Consider the following 23,100-nt stretch of genomic DNA (forward strand, 5'->3'; position numbering starts at 1 on the left):
TCCGCTGATTTCTTCGATTACTGATGGTTTCTTGGCGAGTCGGCAAGGATTTGATGATTTTGACAGAAACAGAAATTCTTGATGAGCAAGTCCTACGGACAATCGTGTCAACAATAGCAGAAGAGTCGTGAGAATGCAGCAGTCAGCTCAATGCCGACCAGATCTTTCTTCTGTCGAAGCCGTGGTTGCGTCTCACCCGGCGCCAGCAAATGCAACCATGCATAACTTCTGGCATGGCTCAGGTCATTCGCGTGGCCTTTGACGATTCGGGCAATGGTCCAGGTTCCACTCGGGGCAAAGAAATGATCCCCATCGAAATCCGAGCTCTCACTGGTCCTTCAGCTGTGCGGTCTTTGACGGACCCTCATTTTTCTCCACGTTCGGCACCAGACTCCGCTTTTGCCATGTGCTAGCGAACTTCGCCCGGCGTGGCTAAAGGCTGGGCCATCGTGCTCTGCACATGGGAAATCTCTTTTCTCTGGTCTGGGTCATATCCGACAGGAGAATGATGACAATGTACTGACTTTAATTCATCCATTCGACCTTTCTCCACGTGCGGAGACCCCAGATTCTAGAGCTAAAACACTGCATACCACCTACATACATATTGCCCTCCCCCGGTCCTTGGACACAACTCGTCTTCCATTCGGGCATTCAAGCAAGTCTCAAGGACATTCTTCCATTCGATATCGACAGCAAGAAGAACAGATACCAACATGGGAGGATTCCTAACATTGGTCGAGGACCGACCGACGCCGAAGGCGGTCTACAACTGGAGAGTCTACGCATGCGCTGCTGTTGCTTCTTTCGCATCATGCATGATTGGTTACGATAGTGCCTTCATCGGCACGACATTGGCTTTGCCATCCTTTGTCGATGAGTTCGACTTCCCATCTCTGTCAACATCAGCATTGGCTCTCGTCAAGGCAAACATTGTCTCCATCTACCAGGTGAGTAACCATCAAGGGCAAGAATGGGTACTCGACTCTAACATTGTTACAGGCTGGCGCATTCTTCGGTTCTCTCTTCGCGTACCCTTCAGCATACTTTGTTGGCCGGAAATACAGCTTGATCCTTTTCTCGCTAGTATTCATCCTCGGCGCCGGCATGATGTTGGGCGCCAATGGAGACCGTGGCCTTGGTTTGATCTACGCTGGACGTGTCCTGGCTGGAATTGGTGTCGGTGCAGCATCTATGCTGACGCCCATTTACATTTCGGAAATTTCTCCGCCAGCAGTGCGAGGCCGAATCGTCGGAATTTATGAGCTGGGATGGCAGATCGGTGGCCTGGTTGGCTTCTGGATCAACTATGGCTTGCAGGAAACAATGGCACCCAGCCGCAAGCAGTGGCTCATCCCATTCGCGGTCCAGCTTATTCCAGCTGGCCTCCTTCTCATCGGAGCTTTCTGGCTGCACGAGTCTCCTCGATGGCTCTTGAGCAGGAACAGGCGTGCAGAGGCGATCAAGAATTTGACTTGGATCCGAAATCTCCCAGCCGATGACCTTTACATTGTCGAAGAAGTGGCCATGATGGATGCTGCTTTGGAAGCCCAAGCAGCTGATATCGGTCTTGGATTCTGGAAGCCATTCATCGCAGTCGGCCGCAGTCGCAAGGTGCAATGGCGCTTCCTTCTTGGTGGTCTGCTGTTCATGTGGCAGAACGGATCCGGTATCAACGCGATCAACTACTATTCGCCCACGGTATTCAGGGCCATTGGTGTTACTGGAGTCAACGCAGGCTTTTTGACTACTGGCATCTTTGGTGTTGTCAAGACTGTGCTTACTTTCGTCTGGATGTTCTGGCTCATTGACAACCTCGGTCGACGCAACCTGCTCATGATCGGAGCTGCCGGTGGCTCTGTCTGCATGTGTAAGTGCAGCACAGCGTATGCTCTAAATTCTCGTTGTGCAATGCTAACTGTACAACAGGGATCATTGGTGGCTACATCAGCACAACTGATACTTCTGCTGCTGCTCAAGCAGAAGCCGCGAACTCTGGTCTCAGCTCCGGAGGCATTGCAGCCATGTTCTTCTTCTATCTTTGGACGGCTTTCTACACTCCATCGTGGAACGGTACTCCTTGGGTCATCAACTCTGAGATGTTCGACATGAATACTCGTGGTCTTGGCCAAGCCTCTGCTTCTGCCAACAACTGGTTCTGGGTAAGTCTCAATTATTGACAGCTTTTCTGACTTCAGCATGCTAACGAAGGTTTTCCAGAACTTCATCATCTCTCGATTCACTCCTCAAATGTTCATCAACATGGGCAACAGCGGATGCGGAGTGTTCTTCTTCTTCGCCAGCATGATGTTGCTCTCCATCGTATTCGTGTGGTTCCTGCTTCCAGAGACCAAGTCCATTCCACTCGAGTCCATGGACCGCCTCTTCGAAATCAAGCCAGTGCGCAAGGCGAACAAGATCATCATTGCAGAGGACCAATCAAGAGATGCTGAGTTCAGACACAATGTGGACGGTGCCGGCCTGACAGCCGCGAAGGAGAAGACGGACATGATTGAGACGAGCAGCGAGCGCAACAGCACCGTTTAGACGACTTTGCTTTAAAGGATAATATGAAAGTTATGTTCTCAGTAGCATGAGATTTGAGCATATTCTGCATAGATCATTGACGGCCGATTGAGCATAGCTCTCGCGCATGAATGTATGAGAAACCATTTCACGAATGCTGTGTGTTCCACTTCTTGCGACGGCCTCCCTCCTCTCACTGGTAGCAGAGCTCTTGTTATGCATGCTCGCATTTGGCCCTATGACACACATGTGTTCAAGGGCATCAGACGGTGGAACGAGAGGCATGCGCAGAACATCAGGACCTGGAGACAGAAAATGACAATGCACTTGTTCGCGGATGGCCGGCGTGCGTTTGTCCCAACTACAAGAGTGTAGGCACAATCTCAATCAAGCTGCAATGTCTACTGGCAGTCCTGCTTCCATAGATCTCTTGACCGCATCGCAAACAATCAGAGCTTTCAGACCGTCTTCACCAGTGCAGTTCGACTCTGCTATTCCCCTTATGACATCGACAAAATTCTTCATTTGCTCATCAAAGGGCACGCGAGGCTCAACCGTGAGCTCGCTTTGACGCACCGGATCAGCCCAGCATTTCTCCTCTCCTTCGTCATGCTTCGAGATTTTCATATCGCCGACACTCAGCGTGCCTTGACTACCGAATATCCGGTAAAAGTCTTTGTGCGCCTGGGGAATCGTCGGGTTCTCTCCTGTGCCGCTCTCAAAATTGTGCGCGGAAGGACAATTGTCCGCGAGGATGAACGTTCCAACCACCCCTGATGCGAATCGGAGAACAATGGCTGCTCCTTCTTCCGCTTCGTAAGACCGCTGGGATATACTCTTTTCTGCGTGAACCCGTATGATGGGTCCGAGGAGGTACTGCAGAATGTCAAGGTCATGAACTAAGTTGATTTGAATTGGGCCACCTTTGCCTGGAATACTACGCCATTCCGTCGGAGGCTCGAAGTACGAGGCCGGCTTTCGCAGAACCCAGAGTCCGGAGATGGCTATAGGTTTACCAATGATGCCTTCGGCCAGCGCACGTTTCGCGGAGACAACATAAGAGTTGAACCGACGATGATGACCTGCGAGCAAGTTTCCCCCGGTCCGCCTAGCAGTCTCTATCAGCTCCTTTCCACTCGAGATTTCCGTAGCTATGGGCTTTTCAACGAGAACGTCAATTCCTGCCTCCAGTAACTCCTGACTGAGCGAGATGTGCGTGTGATTAGGCGTGCATACGAGTGCTCCGTCGGGCTTGCCCTTTTCGAGAAGCATGTGCTTGATGCTTGGAAATACTGGCACATGGAATGCCTCAGCTACTGATATGGCTTCCGGGCGAGGATCCACGAAACAGTATAATGTGGCATGTTCATTGGCAACCACGCTCTGTGCATGTCTCGGCCCAATTAGGCCAGCCCCGATGATGGCTATCGTGATCGTGGAAGGAGCGCTCATTCTTTCGGAAAGATCTTGAATTCGTGATAGTGGCTGGTAGGATGCGACACCGTCTCGCAATGGACCCATGTCCAAATATCGTGAGCACTATGGGCTAGTCAGGGAAGAATATTGGCGATAACAATTTTCCACAGCTCGGCGGCCAGTCCGGCCAAGAAGCGACCATTCGCATGGTCCTCAGTAATGTGAAGGCCGCTCGTTTGGGCGCTCGTTTGGGCGCAACCTCCACTCATCTTCCAAATGCAGCATGATATTATCTCAACACCATCGTATTCTGGAGTCGCACCGAAGGAACGCCTCCTGTTCGAGCTAAGTTTAGACTTTCGCGCCAAGACCCGAACGCCACCGAGGCCTGTTCGCTCGTTTCTGCGTTTATCCCTGGCGCTGTACAACACTCTTCCGCAGGAGGAACGCTGTCCCGTCAAGCTCTCGGCCATTCACTTGCAGCATCACCACTGAGCGGGACACACCTCTTCAGCTCAGCCTCGATTCGGATGCATATGAAAAACTCCCTATGAAGCAGGTGGGTCTGTTGACAGGGTTGATGAACTGATACACGCTGTGATGCTACGCGATGTCGTACTACACATACCCGCGCCTGCACAGGCATTCACTATGCCGCATGCCTCATCAAAACTCGCAACGTAACATTCACTTGTGAATATAACATCTTCCTACAATCGCTTCAAACTCTGTTTAAGCCACAAGACAAGCTAGTTCTTACTCCTTCAAGACTTCCAAGAATTGCCATCCAACATGTCTTGCCGACCAGCGATATGCTCCCACAGTCTTGGCCGAGCATGGGTCCATGATATGCCCTCCAAGTTGGATCAAGCTGCACGTTACGGTTTCGATCTCGAACTCTTCTACGAAGACCTCTATTACGTAGCGAAGGAACTGCCTGGAGGCGCGACACCAGAGAACCACATCCGAGCGGCCAGATATATCCGCCAACTATGTGACGACCGGGGTATCGCTATTATGTGCCTGCAACCGTTCATGCACTATGATGGCCTACGAGACCGACAACGACATGCGGAACGAATCGAGGAGATGAAGCTCTGGGTCGAAATGGCACATATCCTCGGAACGAATCTCATCGCCATTCCCTCGACATGCCTCTCGAATGACGAAGTGAGTGGAGATGTGGATCTCATCACAGCAGACCTTCGAGAGGTAGCAGATCTCGGAGCACCCGAAGGCATACAATTCGCATACGAAGCCTTGGCTTGGGGGACACACGTCGACAGATGGGAGCAAGTATGGGAGATCGTGCAGCGAGTGGACCGACCAAACTTTGGGATATGCTTCGACACATATAACTTCGCCGGAAGAGTCTATGCCGATCCTACGTCGCCTGATGGGAAGACACAGAATGCGGATGCGGATATGGCAGCGTCGTTAAAGCGTATGGTGCAAACAGTCGACGTCGCAAAGATCGCATACATCCAAGTGGTCGATGCAGAGAAGCTGGAGAAGCCTTTATTGGAAGGCCACGAGTTCTACAACCCGGAGCAATGCGCACGAATGAGCTGGTCGAGGAACTGCCGATTATTCTATGGTGAACAAGAGCGAGGTGCATATCTCCCGATTTACGCCATTCTCAAGGCACTGCTTGTCGACCTTGGGTTTGAGGGATACATCAGCGCGGAGATGTTCAATCGAAGTCTCGCAGAGTCAAGTCCGAGTGTTCCGGAAGAGCACGCCCAGCGTGCAGCGGTGTCATGGCAGAAGATCGTAGAAGACTTTGGGCTCAACAGGCGGACAAGATCTGTGAGCACCAGCCAATCTGCCGTGGAAGGAGCGCCGAGAGCGCAATTGTGATACTGTTGTGAGGGGGTTTCAGTCGAACCATCAAGCGTCATGATAGACTTAGAATTATTAGAGCCAGATCAGCTTAGATACCCAGAGATCTGGAATAGTAATGGTAGTGCATGAAGCACTCTTTCTCGTGATCCATGCCTGCCTTCAAATATGTTGCCATCGTCGACGAATCGTGGAGTATTGTAACACATTGCAGGCTTTATCAATTTTTCCGCGGCCGCTGAAGTCACATTGGCCAATATATGCCACTCGACCTGTTTCATGCACGTGGCTTTGCATCCGCATATTCTCTCCTCAGCCTGCAGTCGCCATGCGCTGACATTTCTCGGAAGGCTGTCGAATTCGTTCGTTTGCACTCAGATTTGCAGGCGCATGCCAGAGGGCTCTTTAATTTCCCTCAACGACTGTTCGATGGCTAGTCGCACATTCGTTCGCTCAGCGACTAAGCATCGTCCCCGAGAAAATTGCTTTCTCCAAAGACTCTAGAGTAGTGGACAATTTCGGGTGTGTTTTGGGTCTCCGTTAGCTCACGTCTTCAACCAGCGCCATCTCCAGATGCGTCGAAGTCCTGGCCAGTGCCATTGTAAGTATTTGGCCGCATATATGTAAGTAAAGGATCCGATGGCTGATAATCAGCACCAAAGAATTCCGCGAGATCCAGATCTGGGCCAAATCCTAGATTCTGCATGAAATCATTGTTGCCTGTCGAATCTGTGCGATCGAGCATAGCCAATTCCTCGAAAATGTCCGCTCCATGCGCACTGTTGACCGTGCCTGGGTCTCCTGCAGCGCTCGCAGCCTCTTGAAGATCGTTTACAGTTCTATTATTGCTGTTCCATTGGCTTGGTCCTGCTATGGGCTGCATCGAGCCCGAAAGGTTGTCAGTGACCAGCGATTGCGTTCTGTCGTTCGGTATGCTCATAAATGGATAATTTGAATCGACGAAAGGTGAAGAGAAGTCTATCAACGTCGAGCCAGTACGTGTGTGCTCCTGTGGCGTGACCGTGTCTACTAGACTAGTCGCCCTCGCATTTGCGAGGGCTTGCTGAGGATGTAGGCGCTTGCTACTGTCACTGGCATTGCGGAGAAGACCAAGTATCGCGCCAAGGAGCGAGAAGGCATTCGCCGATTGAGGAGAGCTCGGGTCCAGATCCCCAGGGGCTTGGAATGACAACCGGACCAGTTCATTGAATGTGCTCATCGACCTCGCCGGCGATTTGGCTGTACTTGAGCTGGCTTGTGGGTCTTGCCATGGTGACCACTCTTCTAGTCCGTCTTCGATCAGGAAGCCCACGTTCTGGATATCTCCAGGCCTAATATGGGTGACCGCGCCAGTCTGCGAGGCGACTGCCCGCTCGAGAACGAAAGCCGCCAAAAGAGTGTGCTTTGTTCGCCCTTCGAAGAGCGTCGTTCTTGTGCCTTTGCCGAAATTGAAGTGAGTCAGCAGACGAATTGCGGAGCCAAATACCAGCCAAGCTGAGACCCATGCTTGCTGCATGATATCTGCCAGGCCAAGTATAAGCAGACACTTGATATGACCGAGCTGAAACCCGTGCTCGCGTGGGATCAGTGATCTCGCAATACCGCGACAATACTCGAAATCTGCTGTGGCCCCATTCTGCAGCGATGCGATGGCCATTATGCTCCAAAGCTCAGCATGCCCGGATACTGTTGTGTCCTCTCGACGTAGGCCTTCATGGGGATAAGAATACATGAGTTTCAGAACATCATGACGCTCAACCATTGGCAGCCATGTATGTGTGAATGCAAAGTAGTGCTCTAGCAGCAACCACGAGCTTTTAGGGAGCTTGAGCAGGTCCTCGTCGGGTGCTACATTTCTGTTGAGATGTCAGAGAAACAGACTAAGACAAGTTTTCGATTTCATGGGAACTATTGAAGAGCTGAGAGACTCACTGAGACGTTGCCACCTGGGACTGTGCTGTAACTTCAGGTCGAGGAGCAGAGCTCACTTCTCTGGGCGAAACAGCACTCGCCGTGGCGGCTGGTGCTTCGATAGGTCCTTGCGGAAGCAGACTCCCGTCCGAAGGTGCTGACATTGGCGGTGACTGATACGACCTTTGGGGGTCGCTTTCCTCAGTATATGAGGCTTGTCGATTGTGTCCAGATTGTGGGATTCGTGGCAGCTCAATCTCAGCACCAGACAGCATCTGATCAATCTGTTTGCACACTATACTGTTTCTCCAGACATTGTGCAAGCCCTCTGCTGGGATGGTGTCCTTCCATGCAATCAACTGGTGCGCTCGTGCCTGTGTGTTCGGAAGAAGCTGTGAGAGACGCTTCTCGCTGTCCGGAAAGTTCTCAAAGGCCCAAGCTAAGGTGAGTTCAAGAGTCCTGATGTAGTTTGGCTGTATGCCTCGCTTCTTGGGCTGCTCGTTATATGTGCATGTCCGCCCCTGCGATTCGCATGTTTGGCACCATGGCCGGGCGCCATCACATTTCTCTCGTCCAGCTCGACATTGGTCACATGCACGTGACACTCGAACTCGTTTCGCCCTCTGTGCCGCATCTCCATTTGAAGGTCTCTTACTTCCGGTCGCTACAGGGTCATGACCATCTCCGGGAAATTCTCGACTGACTTCCAACATGATGAGGCTTGGCTACATCGGACGCATCTTCGAAGTCCACCAAAGGGCAGATCCTCGCCTCTCAATGGGTTGGAAGCTTGAACGTCGTCCTCGAGCCTGAGTCGCCGCTTCAATTTCTGAGCAGCTCTAGAGAAGGTCTGGATGTGTATCGGGCTTGTTTTGTGGGTTTCTTGTTCTCGTCCGATGGCTTGTTCTGTAGATAATTCAGGGTCGCAAATGTCGTCTACTCACGCTTCATCCTTTGGCACCGAAGAGCAGGCCTCCATGCTGGCTCTGGGCTGTATTTGGGAGTCAACATTCAAGCCTTGCGTCGACACGTCTCTCCGTGGCCGCTCCACTGCCGACAATGCACGGGCCAATGCGGAGTGAGGAGAAGGGCCTTCGTTGCGCGTTGTCTCATTGGCTTCTGCTGACTAGCGCGATCTGGCGGACGTCGCCCGGATAATGTCATAGCCCGAAATTGCTCCTTCTCCGCGCAACATCGATTTGGCAAGTTGGACAGGTTCGACGGGCAAATGTCTAGACTCTGGGGTGCGGGCAGATCCACTCTGCATCTATGCAACACATTCACCTGACCTGACTTCTCACCTGCTCATGGGCAGATCAATGGCGATAGCAAAGGTGCGGCAAACGCGACTGGAACTTCACTCATTCTGCACGCCTGACCACAAATAACCACGATCTGGATCTACGCCGTAAAGCAGCTTTACAAGAATCAAAACGATCTCCCGAGGTTACGGATCTGGAGATACTGCACGCAGATACTGGGTGACTGGCCTGCATTAATTGGCCTGCCGGATTGATATTCCGGTCACTCGAATACAGGCACATGTATCTGTGCCACGGCGTGGCAAGACTCTAAGGCCAGTCTAAGTCTAATTATTCAAAACGAAGTGAGCAGTCAACTGTACGCCGTCCGGTATGAACACAATGACTGCTGTTCACGCCGGAATGAAACGGTCCTACAGGGACATGCGAGGCGCCGACTCGATGATGTCTCCACGATCGAACACGAAAGAGGTTCTGCAGCAAAGACCAATATCACGAGAAACGAGCGCCACGCCTACTCCGCCAAATGGAGCTGCCAATAGGCTGGAGCCCCGACCACGCAAAGTCATGTTCAATTTTGATGCTACCATCCTGATTATTGGTGTTCGTGGTGTCGGGAAAAGTTCTCTAGGATTTCTGGCAGCGTCTGCTTACAGTCGCCGACTCGTCGAATCAGATAGAGCGTTCTCAGAAGCAACTGGATCGAGCAGAACTGCGTATCGAAAACTACACGGCCCAGCAGAATATCAGCACACGCACTATGAAGTGCTCAAACGTCTCCTGGAAACCAACAGCAAGAATTCGGTCATTGTTTGTAGCTTTGCAGATCTCGAAGGCGAAGGAGCCAAGCTTATTCGAGACTGGGCGCAATCACACCCTGTGATCTATGTGAGACGAGATGTCGCCGGCATCCATGATTACATACGAATTTGGTCCGAGGAACGCATACAAGATGTTATCCGGGCATCCGAAGGTCTTTTGCAGGACTGCTCCAATTACGACTTCTACAATGTTTCCGAGACCATTGACAGCTTGTCTCCAAATGAAGGCCCTCGTCATCCCTCAAGTCGAGCCTCAAATGGGCCCTTCTTGACGCTCAAGAGGACGGAGCACGACTTTCTAAAACTGCTGCGAAATATAATCGGAGACCATGATCGTGGCCGCTCTCATCAATCTGCTTACCCACTCTCGCAAATGAGTGTCGACAAACTCGAATTCACATCGGCAGTCACACTCTCGGCCGAAGATGTGGTATCGCGTCGCATTGATCTGGACGAGGCTCAAATTGGCGTTGATGCAATACAGCTCGAAGTCAACATAAATCCAGCGCAAGGGGACACTTGGCGCTTGGGTAAACATAGCTGTTTCAATCTTATCGGAGAAGCATTTGCCCTTTTGAGAAGGTCAACAATTTTGCCAATAGTCATCGACATCGCCCACGATGCACGAGATGCCAGGCAAAAACAACTATCGCGCGCAGAGCTACTCGAATACTGTTTCCGGCTTGGGCCAGAGTATTGCACACTCGACTTGACGCTGGACGAGGCACAGCTGACGCATTTACTCGGAGGCAAAGGACGAACGAGGGTGAGTAATGTCTCTCACAAAGTGTTGCCCATTTCCCCAATGATACGGGCAAAGAGAAACATGGCAGTGGCTTGTGAGTTGCACGAATACTTGCTGACTATCAACAGGTCATCGGACAATACATCGCCGACCAACGCATCAGCGATGGCTGGTCGGGCCAGGCCTGCATGGACGTCTACGAAAAGGCCTCCGGTCTTGGCTGTGAGCTAGTGAAGATTACAATGCCAGACGGTAATCTCACAGACAACTTCGCGATCCAGGCTTTCCAGCAGCGCGTGCAGACACTGAACGATGGCAAAGGTCCGCGACTTATAGCCTATTGCACCGGAAGACAAGGAAGAACATCAATGTGCTTCAACAACATACTGACTCCAGTGGCTCCGCCTGTCGCAGTTCCGGAGCCAATGACTCCCGCCAGTGGTCAGAGCTTAGAACAACTGCCGCTCGTGACTGCGAAAGAACGGAGTCAGGCATTATTTGCAAGCTTCGTCCATGAGCCCATGCATTTTCTCATCTATGGGGCCAATGTCAGCTTCTCTTTGTCGCCCGCGATGCACAATGCTGCGTATGAAGCTATGGGGATGCCCCACTCATATCGAACGCACTCAGCATCGACATTGGAGGACTTCGTGACGTTGGTTCGGGAGCACGACTTTGGTGGGGCAGCCATTGTGCAGCCTTTCAAAACAAGGACCTTACCAATGATGGACCTACTGAGCCCTCATGCCAAAGCAATCGGAGCTCTAAATACAGTTATTCCGCTGCGAGACGAGGGTGTCATCGCATCTATCTCTAGTGATGTTGGCATTTTCCGAGAACGCAATCGAACAGGACCGGTGAAAGCACTCTACGGCGATAACACGGACTGGATCGGCATTCGGGCTTGTATTCGTCGCGGACTATCGCCTGCAAACACTGTACGACCACAGTCTACAGGACTCGTATGTGGAGCTGGAGGCATGGCGCGAGCAGCCATTTATGCCATGATTTCACTGGGGGTACAGAATATCTTCGTCTGCAACAGGACGAAGGGAAATGCAGAGGAGCTTGCAGAGCACTACAACCGGCTGATTCGAGCAAATGGGATTGCTGAGCTCAGTCCGAGTAATGCTGCCAACACCACAGTGACAGCATTGGACTCGTTTCAAGCAGAGTGGCCTAAAAATATGCGCCATCCGACAATGGTAGTCAGCACGATTCCAACACAGACACTCGATGGCATGCCTACGAATTTCACACTGCCTAAAGAGTGGCTGGGCAGCCGTACTGGTGGAGTCGTAGTCGAGGTAAGAAGCGCTGAGCCCGTTAGTTTGACGATCGCTAATGTACATGACAGCTGGCATATATGCCCATCGTAACACCACTGGTCGTCCAAGTACAACAGATACAGAGCAAGGGCTGGATTCTTATGGACGGGCTCGACATGTTGCCAGAGCAGGCCTTTGCGCAATTCGAATTATTTACAGGTCGACGAGCTCCACGAAAGCTGATGAGAGATGAAGTGTTCAAGCACTATAGCGAAGATTTCTTGCTGGGGGCGGCTCTGAATACAGACTCGCCATGATTATATGTTATAACACTAAGATTATGATGCTAAGGCGTTTCACAGTACAGGGCTGTCACTCTGTAGGAACTGCAGCTAGCTAAGCAATGATGAGCTGCTTCTCCTTCTTCAGCCCCTTCACGGCATCGATGGAGATATTCAAGACTTGAGCGACCAGCGGAGCTGGAGTAAGAGCAAGCCATTGCGTCAGAGAGATGTCCGCAACGCGATCTGCCTTGAAGATCTCGATCCAGATGAGGTCTTCTGTCTCGGAGGTATTCTCGACATAATGTCCTGTGAAAGTCAGCCAGCGCAATAGCATACATCTGAAAAGGTTCCCTACCGCTATTGTCGGGAAAGACTGCAGTATCGCCAGCAAAGAAGTCGAAAGTCCTCGCCGCACCGCTGCCCATGAAGACAGTGGCCCGAGCTTGACCCTGAGCGAAGTACACCCACTCTTCGGCTGTTGGATGCCAGTGCAGTTCGCGAAGACCACCAGGCTTGATCGTGACGATCGAAGATGCAATTGTTGTCGAAATGGGGAAGTTGCGGCTGTCAAAGATCTGGATTGTACCACCACCGCCTGGAGCTTGGATGACTGGGACGTCTTTCGCAAAACGAACGTAGGTGCTGCTGACATTTGCGCTGAGATCTCCCACTGGATATTCGACGCCTTCGGTCTCAGCAGCAAGGCCCTGGTTGCCGGCCTGGATGTAAGGGTTTGGAGAAGGCACAGTGTCGAAGAGTGATGCGTTTACACCTAATACCATTAGCACGGAATCGGTAGCGTGTATAGTCTTGGCTTACCGAAGTTCTTCGCCAGTACGTCTTTTGGAGTGTGTGAGATCCAGTCATCCACGTTGAAGGTGGTCCCAAAAGCATCGAAATCTCCTTCATCAAAGACGAGCAAGTATTCGGCCTCATCGGAGAGACCATGCACGGTATGGGCGGCACCCTTTGGAAAGTACCAAACGTCGCCTACGCCAAGGACGTCATAGGAATTGCGGCCATCTTCATCGACAGCAGAGACTCCAATACGTCCCGAATACACAAAGCCCCATTCAGCCTATTCATGTCAGTCGATTGCGATTCTGCTGGACTGCTGAGGAATTTCTTCACTTACCACTTTGTGCCAGTGCAACTCACGTACAGCACCCTTCTTGAGATGCTGCTGAGCGCCAGCAATGTCTCGACTCTGCGGCAGGTCTTGAACGACTTGCTCACGCACCCAGCCGCCCTTCAGCAGCCGCGTCTTGCTGTCTGAGAAGCGCCATTTCAGGTTCGGAACGATACCAGCATCGGTAGATTCTTGACCAAGATTACTCGGGTTCTGGATGTCGACGCCACGGTTCGTACCACCTACACGGATCAGCGATGAAGTAACTCCAAGCATCGAGATGCTTACCTAGTATGGGTGCGCCTCTTCCGTTGGCATCGTTGACTGGCTGACCTTGAGCGAAAGAGCCAGAAGAATATCCGGCAGCATTGGTATCCGGCTCGGTGTTGATGGGTTGCTCTTGACGAACTTCAAGGTTTAGACGCAGATGCTTCGAATCTGTGGTCGATGGCAGTCCACGTTTGAACTTGAAAGCTTCCTTAGGCGCCTCTACCTGCGGCTCGTCTCTAGCAATTACTGGAGTAGCAGTGACAGCACCAAGCAGGACTGCTCCGACGTAAACCTGGCTTAGGCGCATATTGTCTTGTGCAGCTCTTTGACTTCAAAAGTTACGCCTGCCTTGAAAACATGGAACAAACGAAGAAGTTCAGAGATATCGATTGCTCTTGAAGAGGGATGTTACGCAAAAGACGTCAGCGAGCACGAACGCTTCTCCTAAATTGCGAAGCGGCCTTGCTCTCGAGGTCGCTTGCAGCGGCTGCAACTACACATCACCACATGACGGCGTCCTCATCAAGAGACAGTGCGTTCTCCCGGATCCTCGCAGACGTCCCATCACAATCACAACCCTTGAGCCGCTATCTCCATCCTCGTGGGTTCAATTGAGCGACGGATTCGTCGAACATGCCAGTGCATCTGCAGATCCTACCAGATACAGGACGTCTTGAACTTGATGCGGACGTGATCACCCCGGAACAACAAGCAACGACGCGACTAGCTTGGATGGCGACTTGCATTCGCAGAATGGCAACAGGCATGATATCCTTGGCATCTCAATCTTGATGAGGCTGGGCAACGTCGCCCTTATACCATAAACCAGACGAGCAAACGCCAATCATTCTTGAAGCACCCTATAAGAGTTGTGGAGACAGACGATGGAGGCTTGGCAGCCTTGAAATCATGCAAAGCTCATCGTCTCCGTGGATGTCGCCATCCGCCCAAAGTTCGCGCTAGAGTCCCAAAAGGGAAGTTTTGAACTTCTTACGTCTATGGCTCTGCGGTGAGAACGCTGCACGCATGTGACAACACCTGCTGCGCGATGCACTCCGTTTAGGGCGCAATCTTAACAGCTGACTTCTCGCCTTGGCAACATGGAACATGGAACCTCGTCAGACCCCGACAAGTTCGAGTGAACCGAGATTCGACCCAAGCACCATCGAATACTGAATTGCATCAGAGCGGGCAGAAGACATTGTCGTAATCGCAATGAGCCCGCCGTCTTCTCCTAGGCCATCGTGGCCTGGTAACGAAAACGGTCGGCTCCGAGCTTTGTGCGTGACGAGTGTCCCCTAGCCCTGCGAGGCGTGGAGCACACTCAGTCATGCTAGATCTGCATTGCTTTGTCGTGGTCGATCTCTACTTTCAGCCGTGTCCAAAGTGCAGAGCACGATACTTGGCGTGGCTCCTGCGTTGAGACACAATCGACTGAGTCGGGTATTGCACGGAGATGGTATCGGGTTATCTGATGCTGCCTCAGAAGATGATTCGTTTGCTCCTCGAGCTAGCAGTATGCCAACCCAAGGTTCCGGAAGCCGTTGCGTCCGAGCAGTGAGCAGACATGATCGTCGAAGAGCCGGCGCAGGGCATGTTCATGCGGACTAGAGCTCTCAAAAAATCTCCGCCTTAGCGTGGAGAGAAACGGTGGGATGTCTCAAAGCATCTTCTGCATTGCATGAGATCCATTGACCAGGTCGGGAGTGATCAGCTCTCGCCAAGGGGCCCACTTCCATCCCGGACTTGTGACAAGTCATATGGAGCATCGTTCAGTCCTTCAGCAGCAGTCGCATCGCTGAAGCGAAATTGCTCGGTGGCTGACTGTTCGCCATTTCGAACTGAGAGTGCAGTCCAGTACCGGCGCTGGAGCACGCCATGTTCGCTGTGGGTCAACCCATAGTGTCTCCTCATTGGCGACGGGTAGACTAGTATCCTCAGAAGATCCCTAGAGGTCCTCCCTCGGCGGCCAAGCCTGGTCAAGGTCTGAGTGAAAATTTGCATCCAAGATTACATCGGCGGCTTCGCTTGAGACTGGGAAGATCTTCACCCAGAGAATCGATATTCGAAGCGCGAGCTTTCAGCCTGTCCTTCCATGCTCGTGCCAGCCATGAGTGTGCTGGAGAAAATCTCGAGGCTTCGTCTCCTGTTCCAGACCCTAGAGTGTCCCTTGATGGCACGCTCGAGTTCCCTTCACGTCCGAAGACGGCCCTCTGAGACATATCGATACCTGATGGCTTGGACCCCAGCTCGAGTAATGAGTTCCCATGCAACAGTCGCTGCCTTGTCCAAGAACCTCGCCGGCGCTATTGGACTTGGCTGCTGCACCGTGAACCCAAACTTTCGACGGCACGCCGTTGTTAAGACAGGTTCAACTGTCCTCCCACGCATCTTGTTGATGGCGATCCGTGGCATCTGAGGGCTTCCAAGATCTCATCGTTCAGAGACCAGCTGATCTTCGTGCAGCTCAACGCTGCCAAGAACGTCTTCGAAGTAAGGATTGTGACACATGCGCCGCTGCGCAGATCTTCACTACGCTTGCACTGTAGCAGCCTTTTTGGCCCTTTGTGGAAAACGGACTGAACATATCGTTCATGCGTTGGCTTTCTTGGAAGTCTTGTCCTGGATTGTGCCATAGCAAACGACAACGTAGGTGGTCGTGATCGGCAAAGGCGACATCAAGAAGAGATCTGATTGCACAACTCGTCGAGACTGGTATGGCGGTACTCAAATCTCAGAGAACGGAGTGTGCTGATGCGACTTTGAGCATGGTATAAGTAGTCTTGGTCTCGACTGGAAACCTGCTCATTCCATCTCAATCACTCTCAATCAGATCAAGCTTGGACCCACAAGCATCTTTCAAAATGCCTTCTTCCAAGCTCTCGATCGCCGCTTTTGTGGGATTGGCTTCCGCTGCCATCCCTTTTGGCGTTCCATCCAAGCGCCAAATCTCCTTGCCACCTCTTATTCCTGCCATTCCTGGCGTGACAGAGCCAATCTCTGAGAACGCCCCTCCTCGCCCAATTCTGCAGCTTCCTACGCCACCTCTACCATCACCGCCATGGGAGGGAAGCAACATCAAGCCAAAGAAGATTGGCTACTTCTGGACTGGTGCCGGTGACAACAAGCACGCCGATTTCCTTGCATCGTACTCTCTTGACGATGACACCTTTGGCACTCTGCTCCGAGTAGTCGATGTGCCCACATCTGGCAACTCGCCACATCACCTTGGTGTTTCCAAGGACGGACAGACGATCTGGGGTGGTGGTCTCTTGTCCTTGCTCAAGACTCAAGACACTGGATACTACTTTGATGTCTCGAACCCGTACGAGCCAAAGTACCAGAAGAGTGATCGCGCACTCTTGGCTTCCATTGCCGATGAGATCGTGGCGAAGCCAGACGGTGGCTTCTTCATTACCTACATGGGCTCTGCCGGTAAGCTGACGCAGCGGCATTCGCAGTGGTCCCTTCTGCGGCACGCACTATGCTAACGATTTGGAATAGTGGGTACCTCCCCAGGTCGTCTCATCGAGACCGATGCGGAGTACAACATCATCCACCAGTGGCCTGAAGATGTCGAGGGAGTAAGTATACCAATCACACCCCCACTGCCTGCGCAATATACTGACCCTTCCAGACTTTGAACATCCTTGGCGAGCAATTCTCTCCCCACGGCTTGTCCATTGACTTCGAACGCAATGTCATGCTCACTTCGGACTTTGTGGTCCCAATCACTGTGCTGAAGCCATCCCTCGATATCCAACGAGCAAACACCCTCCGCCTGTGGGACCTCGCCAACCGAAAGATTACCAACACTATCACCATTCCTGACGGAGGAGGTATTCAGGATGTTAAGTTCATCCCAGGCAACCCAGACTCCGCAGCCATCGCCACGGCCGTGCACCTTGGTCAAGTCTGGATCATCTATCCATTCCAAGAAGACGAGAATGGAAAGCCAGGTCGTGTCGAGCTCTTGTACGATCTCGGCCCGAAGGCACGCGACACCACGGCCATCTACTCCGACATCACCAAGGACGGTAAGTATGCATACTGTAAGTAACTTTCTTCCCCATTACATTCGCTAGCAGCCCGTTTGACACCTTACAGTCACCCTCACCACCGCAAACCACATCGCCGCCCTCGATATCTCCGACCTGAACAACGTCAAGCGCCTCGACGACCCAGATGAGGACCAACCAACTCTCGGACCTCACTACCTCAAGCTCACCCCAGATCAGAAGCACCTCGTTGTGACCGACTACTTCGTTGAGACTGGCGACATCGGCATTCTCAACACTCCTGGCGACTACAAGGCATTGTACATCGACATCGAGGACAATGGTGCCTTGAACTTCAACAGGTCTATCGACTTCCCTCGCGAGTTCTACAATCGCGGTGGAGCTAAGCCACACAGCGCTGTCGTCTTCGATCTTACTGACGAGGCGAATCCAATCTGCTATTAGACGTAGAGATGGGACATTTCGTATGAAGAGGACTTCTGAGTCGGTCGTTGATGGGAAATGGCAGAGTGTATATAACGGCACCCAGATCTAGATTTCTTTAATCAATTACGCTCAAAGAGCTCTTATCAATCACGAATACAATGAGTTTGATTTTCTAGTCATCGATCCCCCTCACCAAATTCAGGTCCAGAAGCCCTCAGAGATGCACATTGAGCTCTCACAACCTTACACGGACAGGCTGAGAACACTACCGAGCATCGAGCAGCAAGAGGCATTGATCATCAAGGTGGCAATACCTGACGACGCGCGCAGTTACAGTTGCCATCAAAGCAGGATGGACCCTGTTGATTGTGATGCTCCGCCTCAGAGTGCCCCATACCAGACGACATGGATGTCAAGACCCACTCGCTCTTGGCCCAACCCGTCAACGTAAAGAGAACGTCACATCCTGAATGTCATCGACACAATCAGGTTGTGAGTGATATCATTGTTTGCCAACATGCCATGACGCTCAGGTTGTTCCATGATGTCCATAGATGATACAAATACAAGCAAGTTCCACTGTACCATTATTCTCATCTTCACATCCAAAAGACCACATTCAGATCAGCTTCCAACACACGAAAGCAATCAACTCTTACTCCAGATCCAATTCGCATAGAAGAAACAAACATGCCTCAAACCACTCATCAAACCCACGCCACCAACCCAGCCGCGTCGGAAGTCCCTCCGAAAGCTCAGCAAAAAGCTCCCGCTGGCGCAGAAGACCGCCTTCCAGAGAGCGTCCACCCAACAGGCAACAGCGATAAAGTCAACCACTCGCAAGGCCACTCCTACGTCCCAAACAAAATCGCACAAGCCCTCCCAACCAAGATCGAGCAAAAGGTGCCGGACAGCATCCACGACACCTCTGGCAAGAAATCCGGCGGCCCACCAGCAGGCAGCCATGCAGCTTCATCTCAAGTCCCACCTGGAGTCCAGCAGAAAGCTCCAGCATCAGTAGAAGACAAGCTACCCAACAAGGTCCACGACACAGGTAACCCAGGCAAAGAATCGCACGACCAAGGTCATACACATGTGCCTCAAGGAGTTGCGCAGACTTTGCCAACCGGTGTGGAGAAGGCCGTTCCAGATGCTGTCCATGACACCAGCGGGAAGAAGTCAGGCGGTATCTCCAATGTGCCAGAAGCGGGCACTACTGGGACCACTGGAAACAGAATGCAGACTGTTAACTCCGGTGTTACCACTGGCGGCGCGCTAGGTGCAGGACCGACCGTTCCAGGTAGCACCGACACTGCTGGACCTACTGGTCGCTATTAGAGCTTGGAAGCTGAGAGCTTGTGATGATGAAACGACATATTGTATGATAGATACCAATGCTTTAGATGTAGAGGCTACTCTTGCCAGCTTGAAGATACAGAACTGTAAAATTTAGTACCAGTCACTTGATCATTGCTACTTTGAATCTTGATCATTAATCACCATCTTTGTCAAGAGAAGTCTTTAGTGCCTCCTGAGGTTGTAAAGTAAGTGAGAGCCTTCAGATGGTTCCTAAAAACAGCCCTTGAACGATTGAGCAGAGAGCCAATGCCGATCCAGTTCGTGACCAGTGCTGAGGGATGATGCACATCGCTACTGACCACACTTGACGCCGCTCTTGCCACCACACGCAGTGGTTTCAGGTACTTCTTTCCCATTCGGATCAGGCTTGCTGATCAGATAACCCGCTTTCTGGATGCCTTCGAACCATGCTTTGGCGAAAAGCTTGTACCCATCATCAGTGGGATGGGTGCTGTCATCGGTATGGATCTCCGTTTTTGGTACCGCATTGTAGACATCGACCCATGCAGTCTTCATCCCATCAGCAGTGGCATTGTCGACAGCTTGCTTGATGCCAACGTTGAGCTTCTTGACACACTCATCGACTGAATCCTTCAGATTCGGCAGAAGTGACGAGGCGATCACGAGTGCATTAGGGTTGTTGGTCCTGATATTGTTCAGAAGAGTTGCATATCGTTGCGGAGCAGTCTCGGGGTGGTTGCCGGCAATATTGCAGTCGTTCGTGCCCGCGTTGAGCAGGATGACGTTCGGGAGATATTCGTAGGCACCATCCTTGAGCGCGACATCATCGACTCCCTTTATAGTATAGCCAGGATGGGCTTCGCAGAGGTTGTTTGACATATCGCCCCAAGAGACGGAGCCCACAAAGGTGACATTGTTGCCGTTGGCGTTCAACAATTCGCGGAGATGAGGGCGGTAACCAGCTTCATCTGTTGATCTCTGCCCGCGAGATGCCGAAGCGCCTTGAGGCATGATGCGCAGGTGCACGCCATGGTTGATGCTCCTGGGTAGATTGATCGTTGCTGCGGAGCATATTGAAGTGGTAGCAAGCAGGATTTCCAAAAGCCGAAAGGCTGCCATCGTGGTATGTGGCACTGTGAGTTAAACGAGGATTGCTGGTTGCTGTCAGTGAGGACTTGTTCGCTTCATATATACCACTGATATCACAAAACCGCCAGGGAAGCCCTAAATTGTAACAGCAGTGATCGGCATGTGGTATGTGGCTTGTGGGCTCAATTATAGATAGGGTTCTGAACAGGATTGTTGATCTGCACGATCGCAGAATCCTGACGGCCTCAAGAGGAGAAAAATGTCCAGTACCTCCGTTGTCAACCTAGGTTTGGTAAATACGAAGTTAGGCGTCCAGGCCATGATGATGGTTTCTGTTTCTCATGCCGTCCGCTGTGGCGCTGCTACTCTCGCATGGAATTCGGAGCCAAAGTGCATTGATGCGGCGGTTTTTGTCATCGGCACATTCTGAATGCACCAGAGTATGCTCACTTGGTCGGCAGTATACGAAGCATAGCCATCGCGCATGTGTTGACAAGAACGGGAAGGTGAGAGAGAGAGAGATGTGGAAATGGAGGTGGAGTTTTCGATCAAAGTCCATGACGTGTTTTATGCCTCAGGTTTCCGGCCTCGATGATCACCTCATCAACCGGGGCAGCTGCAAAGAGGCAACACCACTTCTCCTCGCACGAAACGGACAGTCTGTCCAAGAATTTGTAAGCTCATGCTAGTGTTCAGGGTAAGGAAGTTCCGTATATCATCGTTCTCTGCCGCACTTCGTCATGAGTGCTAGCAAGCTGCCGAAACTCTGATCAACACATCCCACCTTCGTGAAGCTGCTTTCCATTGAACCATCCTCCCCTTCCAACCTCACTTCACAGCATCAAGCACCTCTCAAATCTCGCAAAGACCAGAGAAACGTTCGAATCATGGCGCAGAACATCAAGGACCAAGACCGCGCCCTTCCGAAAGGCTCACTCATCCTGGTGACGGGTGCCAGTGGATACATTGGCAGTCACGTTGTTAATGAGGCACTCGCCGCAGGTTACAAAGTGAGAGGAACCGCTCGCAGTCAAGAGAAAGCCGAGAACACCAAGAAGATCTTCAACAACAACCCAGATTATTCTACCACCATCGTCGAGGACTTCCAGCACGATGGTACCTTCGACGAGGCCGTGAAAGGCGTCAATGCTGTCATCCACGTTGCTTCGGACACGAGCTTTGGTTACGATCCGAACGATGTTATCCCATCTACCAAAGCTGGTGTACTATCAATCCTCAAATCTGCGGCCAAGGAGTCTTCGGTCAAGCGTTTTGTTCTGACTTCCTCCTCGGCTGCCGTGCTTCTTCCAAAGCTGAACAAGGAATTCACAGTCAGCAAGGACGACTGGAACCAAGAGGCTCTTAATCTCGCGTGGGCTCCACCTCCATATACCCAGGAGCGGGCCTACCCAGTCTACGCCGCATCCAAGACCGAAGGAGAAAAGGCTTTGTGGCAGTTTGTGAAAGAGCAGAAGCCTCACTTTGTCACAAACGCCGTCTTGCCCAACTTCAACATGGGAACAATCTTGCCGCACGGAAATGGCGGTGCGACTGGCCTGGCTATTCCGAGTCTTTTCAAGGGCAAGATTCCACCCATTGGCCCTCGTAAGTGCCGTGAACCTACTATTTTGGCGAGCGGAACATGAGCTGACTTCTTGAAGAATATATGATTGATGTCGTCGACGATGCTCGCATTCACGTAATTGCAGCAGCACTTGATTCCAGTCTTCAGAATGAGCGCATCTTTGCGTTCAACGTCAACTTCAATTGGACTGACATCATCAATGCCATCAAGAAGCACTACCCAGATGCGGAGGGCCTCGCGAAGGCACCAGAAAATGAGGGCAGAGACTTGAGCAAGGTGCCAAATGAACTTGGCGCGGAGCTGCTCAAGAAATATTATGGGCAAGATGGCTACAAGCCGTTCGAGCAGAGTATTCTGGAAAACTTGAAGGGACAAGTATAGTAAGACTCTCTCGCAGATCGGCGCATTTGAAGACGAAGTCTGCCCTTTGTAACTCAAGTAGCGAAAACCGTTGCCAGCAAACGTCTGACCTGCAGATGATGGCGTGCAGCCGCACTCGCTAGTTTCTTCCGCGCTTCACTTCTACAGAAACAAATAGACTCACCACAGGCGTCAACTTCACCACTGCAGAGATGACGCTGCCATTCTGCTGGAAGCGCAATGTCGCCGACATCGACGGCGAGCTTTCCACATCCTCGGAGCGCGCAAGATTTGTCCATATTGATTCTCGTCACTTCCATCGTACCGCAAGTTGTCCGCAACTCACCCTCAAGCTATCAAACCAGCAGTCCCCAAGGTTTCTGCTCCCGACAGACCGGCGCGCAGTCAAGAAGCAAGACCATGTATTCCCGGAGCCAAGTACAACCAGTCGCCTGCATCTCTGTCAGCACGCACTCAATGGCACTGAGCCTCACCACTCTCGCGAGCTGCTGTTGGGATCAAAGAGCGAAACCAGCCACCGTATGTTGGGTGGACCCCCAAGATGGCAGCAGAGGCTGCAGATGCGGCACAAGCTTGCGAACAAGTTTCTCGGACTCAAGCGCGGCCATGAGGATAAAGGCGGAACTTGATTCAGCGGGCCGTAACCAAGCAAAGACATCAAGGTAAGCGGTTTGTGATAGGAGTACTTGCAGGATGTTCTCTGACACCTTTCGCAGTTCCTGGCCCGTCGGCCGCGGACTCTACCTCCCGACTCCGCGATGAGCTGCTGATGAGAGCTACTGCGAACTCTGACAATGTTGGCACAA

The 23,100-nt window shown here is 51.9% G+C and overlaps 10 protein-coding genes across 10 annotated transcripts; 6 read left to right on the plus strand and 4 right to left on the minus strand.

Annotated features, from left to right (window-relative positions):
- Positions 1-716: 716 nt before the first annotated feature.
- On the plus strand, positions 717-2,547 carry RHO25_003359 (uncharacterized protein; the record flags this gene model as incomplete). The annotated part of the gene is made up of 4 exons (XM_023598865.2): positions 717-950; positions 1,003-1,870; positions 1,930-2,162; positions 2,221-2,547. 4 exons carry the CDS (start codon positions 717-719, stop codon positions 2,545-2,547), a joined length of 1,662 nt encoding a protein of 553 aa, XP_023456084.1.
- Positions 2,548-2,913: 366 nt separating this feature from the next.
- Positions 2,914-4,047, minus strand: RHO25_003360 (uncharacterized protein; the record flags this gene model as incomplete). The annotated part of the gene is made up of 1 exon (XM_023598866.2): positions 2,914-4,047. The coding sequence occupies one exon, from the start codon at positions 4,045-4,047 to the stop codon at positions 2,914-2,916; it is 1,134 nt and encodes a 377-aa protein (XP_023455396.1).
- Positions 4,048-4,734: 687 nt separating this feature from the next.
- RHO25_003361 (uncharacterized protein) lies at positions 4,735-5,802 on the plus strand (the record flags this gene model as incomplete). The annotated part of the gene is made up of 1 exon (XM_023598867.2): positions 4,735-5,802. One exon carries the CDS (start codon positions 4,735-4,737, stop codon positions 5,800-5,802), a length of 1,068 nt encoding a protein of 355 aa, XP_023456083.1.
- Positions 5,803-6,337: 535 nt separating this feature from the next.
- Positions 6,338-8,408, minus strand: RHO25_003362 (uncharacterized protein; the record flags this gene model as incomplete). The annotated part of the gene is made up of 2 exons (XM_023598868.2): positions 6,338-7,640; positions 7,717-8,408. 2 exons carry the CDS (start codon positions 8,406-8,408, stop codon positions 6,338-6,340), a joined length of 1,995 nt encoding a protein of 664 aa, XP_023455398.1.
- Positions 8,409-9,338: 930 nt separating this feature from the next.
- Positions 9,339-12,108, plus strand: RHO25_003363 (uncharacterized protein; the record flags this gene model as incomplete). The annotated part of the gene is made up of 3 exons (XM_023598869.2): positions 9,339-10,544; positions 10,652-11,830; positions 11,881-12,108. The coding sequence occupies 3 exons, from the start codon at positions 9,339-9,341 to the stop codon at positions 12,106-12,108; spliced, it is 2,613 nt and encodes an 870-aa protein (XP_023456087.2).
- Positions 12,109-12,187: 79 nt separating this feature from the next.
- On the minus strand, positions 12,188-13,781 carry RHO25_003364 (uncharacterized protein; the record flags this gene model as incomplete). Its single annotated transcript, XM_023598870.1, has 5 exons — positions 12,188-12,381; positions 12,431-12,847; positions 12,895-13,153; positions 13,211-13,446; positions 13,493-13,781. 5 exons carry the CDS (start codon positions 13,779-13,781, stop codon positions 12,188-12,190), a joined length of 1,395 nt encoding a protein of 464 aa, XP_023455397.1.
- A 2,557-nt stretch (positions 13,782-16,338) lies between these two features.
- On the plus strand, positions 16,339-17,937 carry RHO25_003365 (uncharacterized protein; the record flags this gene model as incomplete). The annotated part of the gene is made up of 4 exons (XM_023598871.1): positions 16,339-16,909; positions 16,979-17,058; positions 17,112-17,526; positions 17,582-17,937. The coding sequence occupies 4 exons, from the start codon at positions 16,339-16,341 to the stop codon at positions 17,935-17,937; spliced, it is 1,422 nt and encodes a 473-aa protein (XP_023456086.1).
- Positions 17,938-18,609: 672 nt separating this feature from the next.
- On the plus strand, positions 18,610-19,257 carry RHO25_003366 (uncharacterized protein; the record flags this gene model as incomplete). Its single annotated transcript, XM_023598872.2, has 1 exon — positions 18,610-19,257. The coding sequence occupies one exon, from the start codon at positions 18,610-18,612 to the stop codon at positions 19,255-19,257; it is 648 nt and encodes a 215-aa protein (XP_023456091.1).
- Positions 19,258-19,569: 312 nt separating this feature from the next.
- Positions 19,570-20,250, minus strand: RHO25_003367 (uncharacterized protein; the record flags this gene model as incomplete). The annotated part of the gene is made up of 1 exon (XM_023598873.2): positions 19,570-20,250. The coding sequence occupies one exon, from the start codon at positions 20,248-20,250 to the stop codon at positions 19,570-19,572; it is 681 nt and encodes a 226-aa protein (XP_023456090.2).
- Positions 20,251-21,215: 965 nt separating this feature from the next.
- RHO25_003368 (uncharacterized protein) lies at positions 21,216-22,294 on the plus strand (the record flags this gene model as incomplete). Its single annotated transcript, XM_023598874.2, has 2 exons — positions 21,216-21,933; positions 21,990-22,294. 2 exons carry the CDS (start codon positions 21,216-21,218, stop codon positions 22,292-22,294), a joined length of 1,023 nt encoding a protein of 340 aa, XP_023456414.1.
- Positions 22,295-23,100: the final 806 nt, after the last annotated feature.

This window comes from Cercospora beticola, chromosome 2 (genome assembly GCF_033473495.1).
Source record: "Cercospora beticola chromosome 2, complete sequence".
In the NCBI taxonomy this organism is placed as follows: domain Eukaryota; kingdom Fungi; phylum Ascomycota; class Dothideomycetes; order Mycosphaerellales; family Mycosphaerellaceae; genus Cercospora; species Cercospora beticola.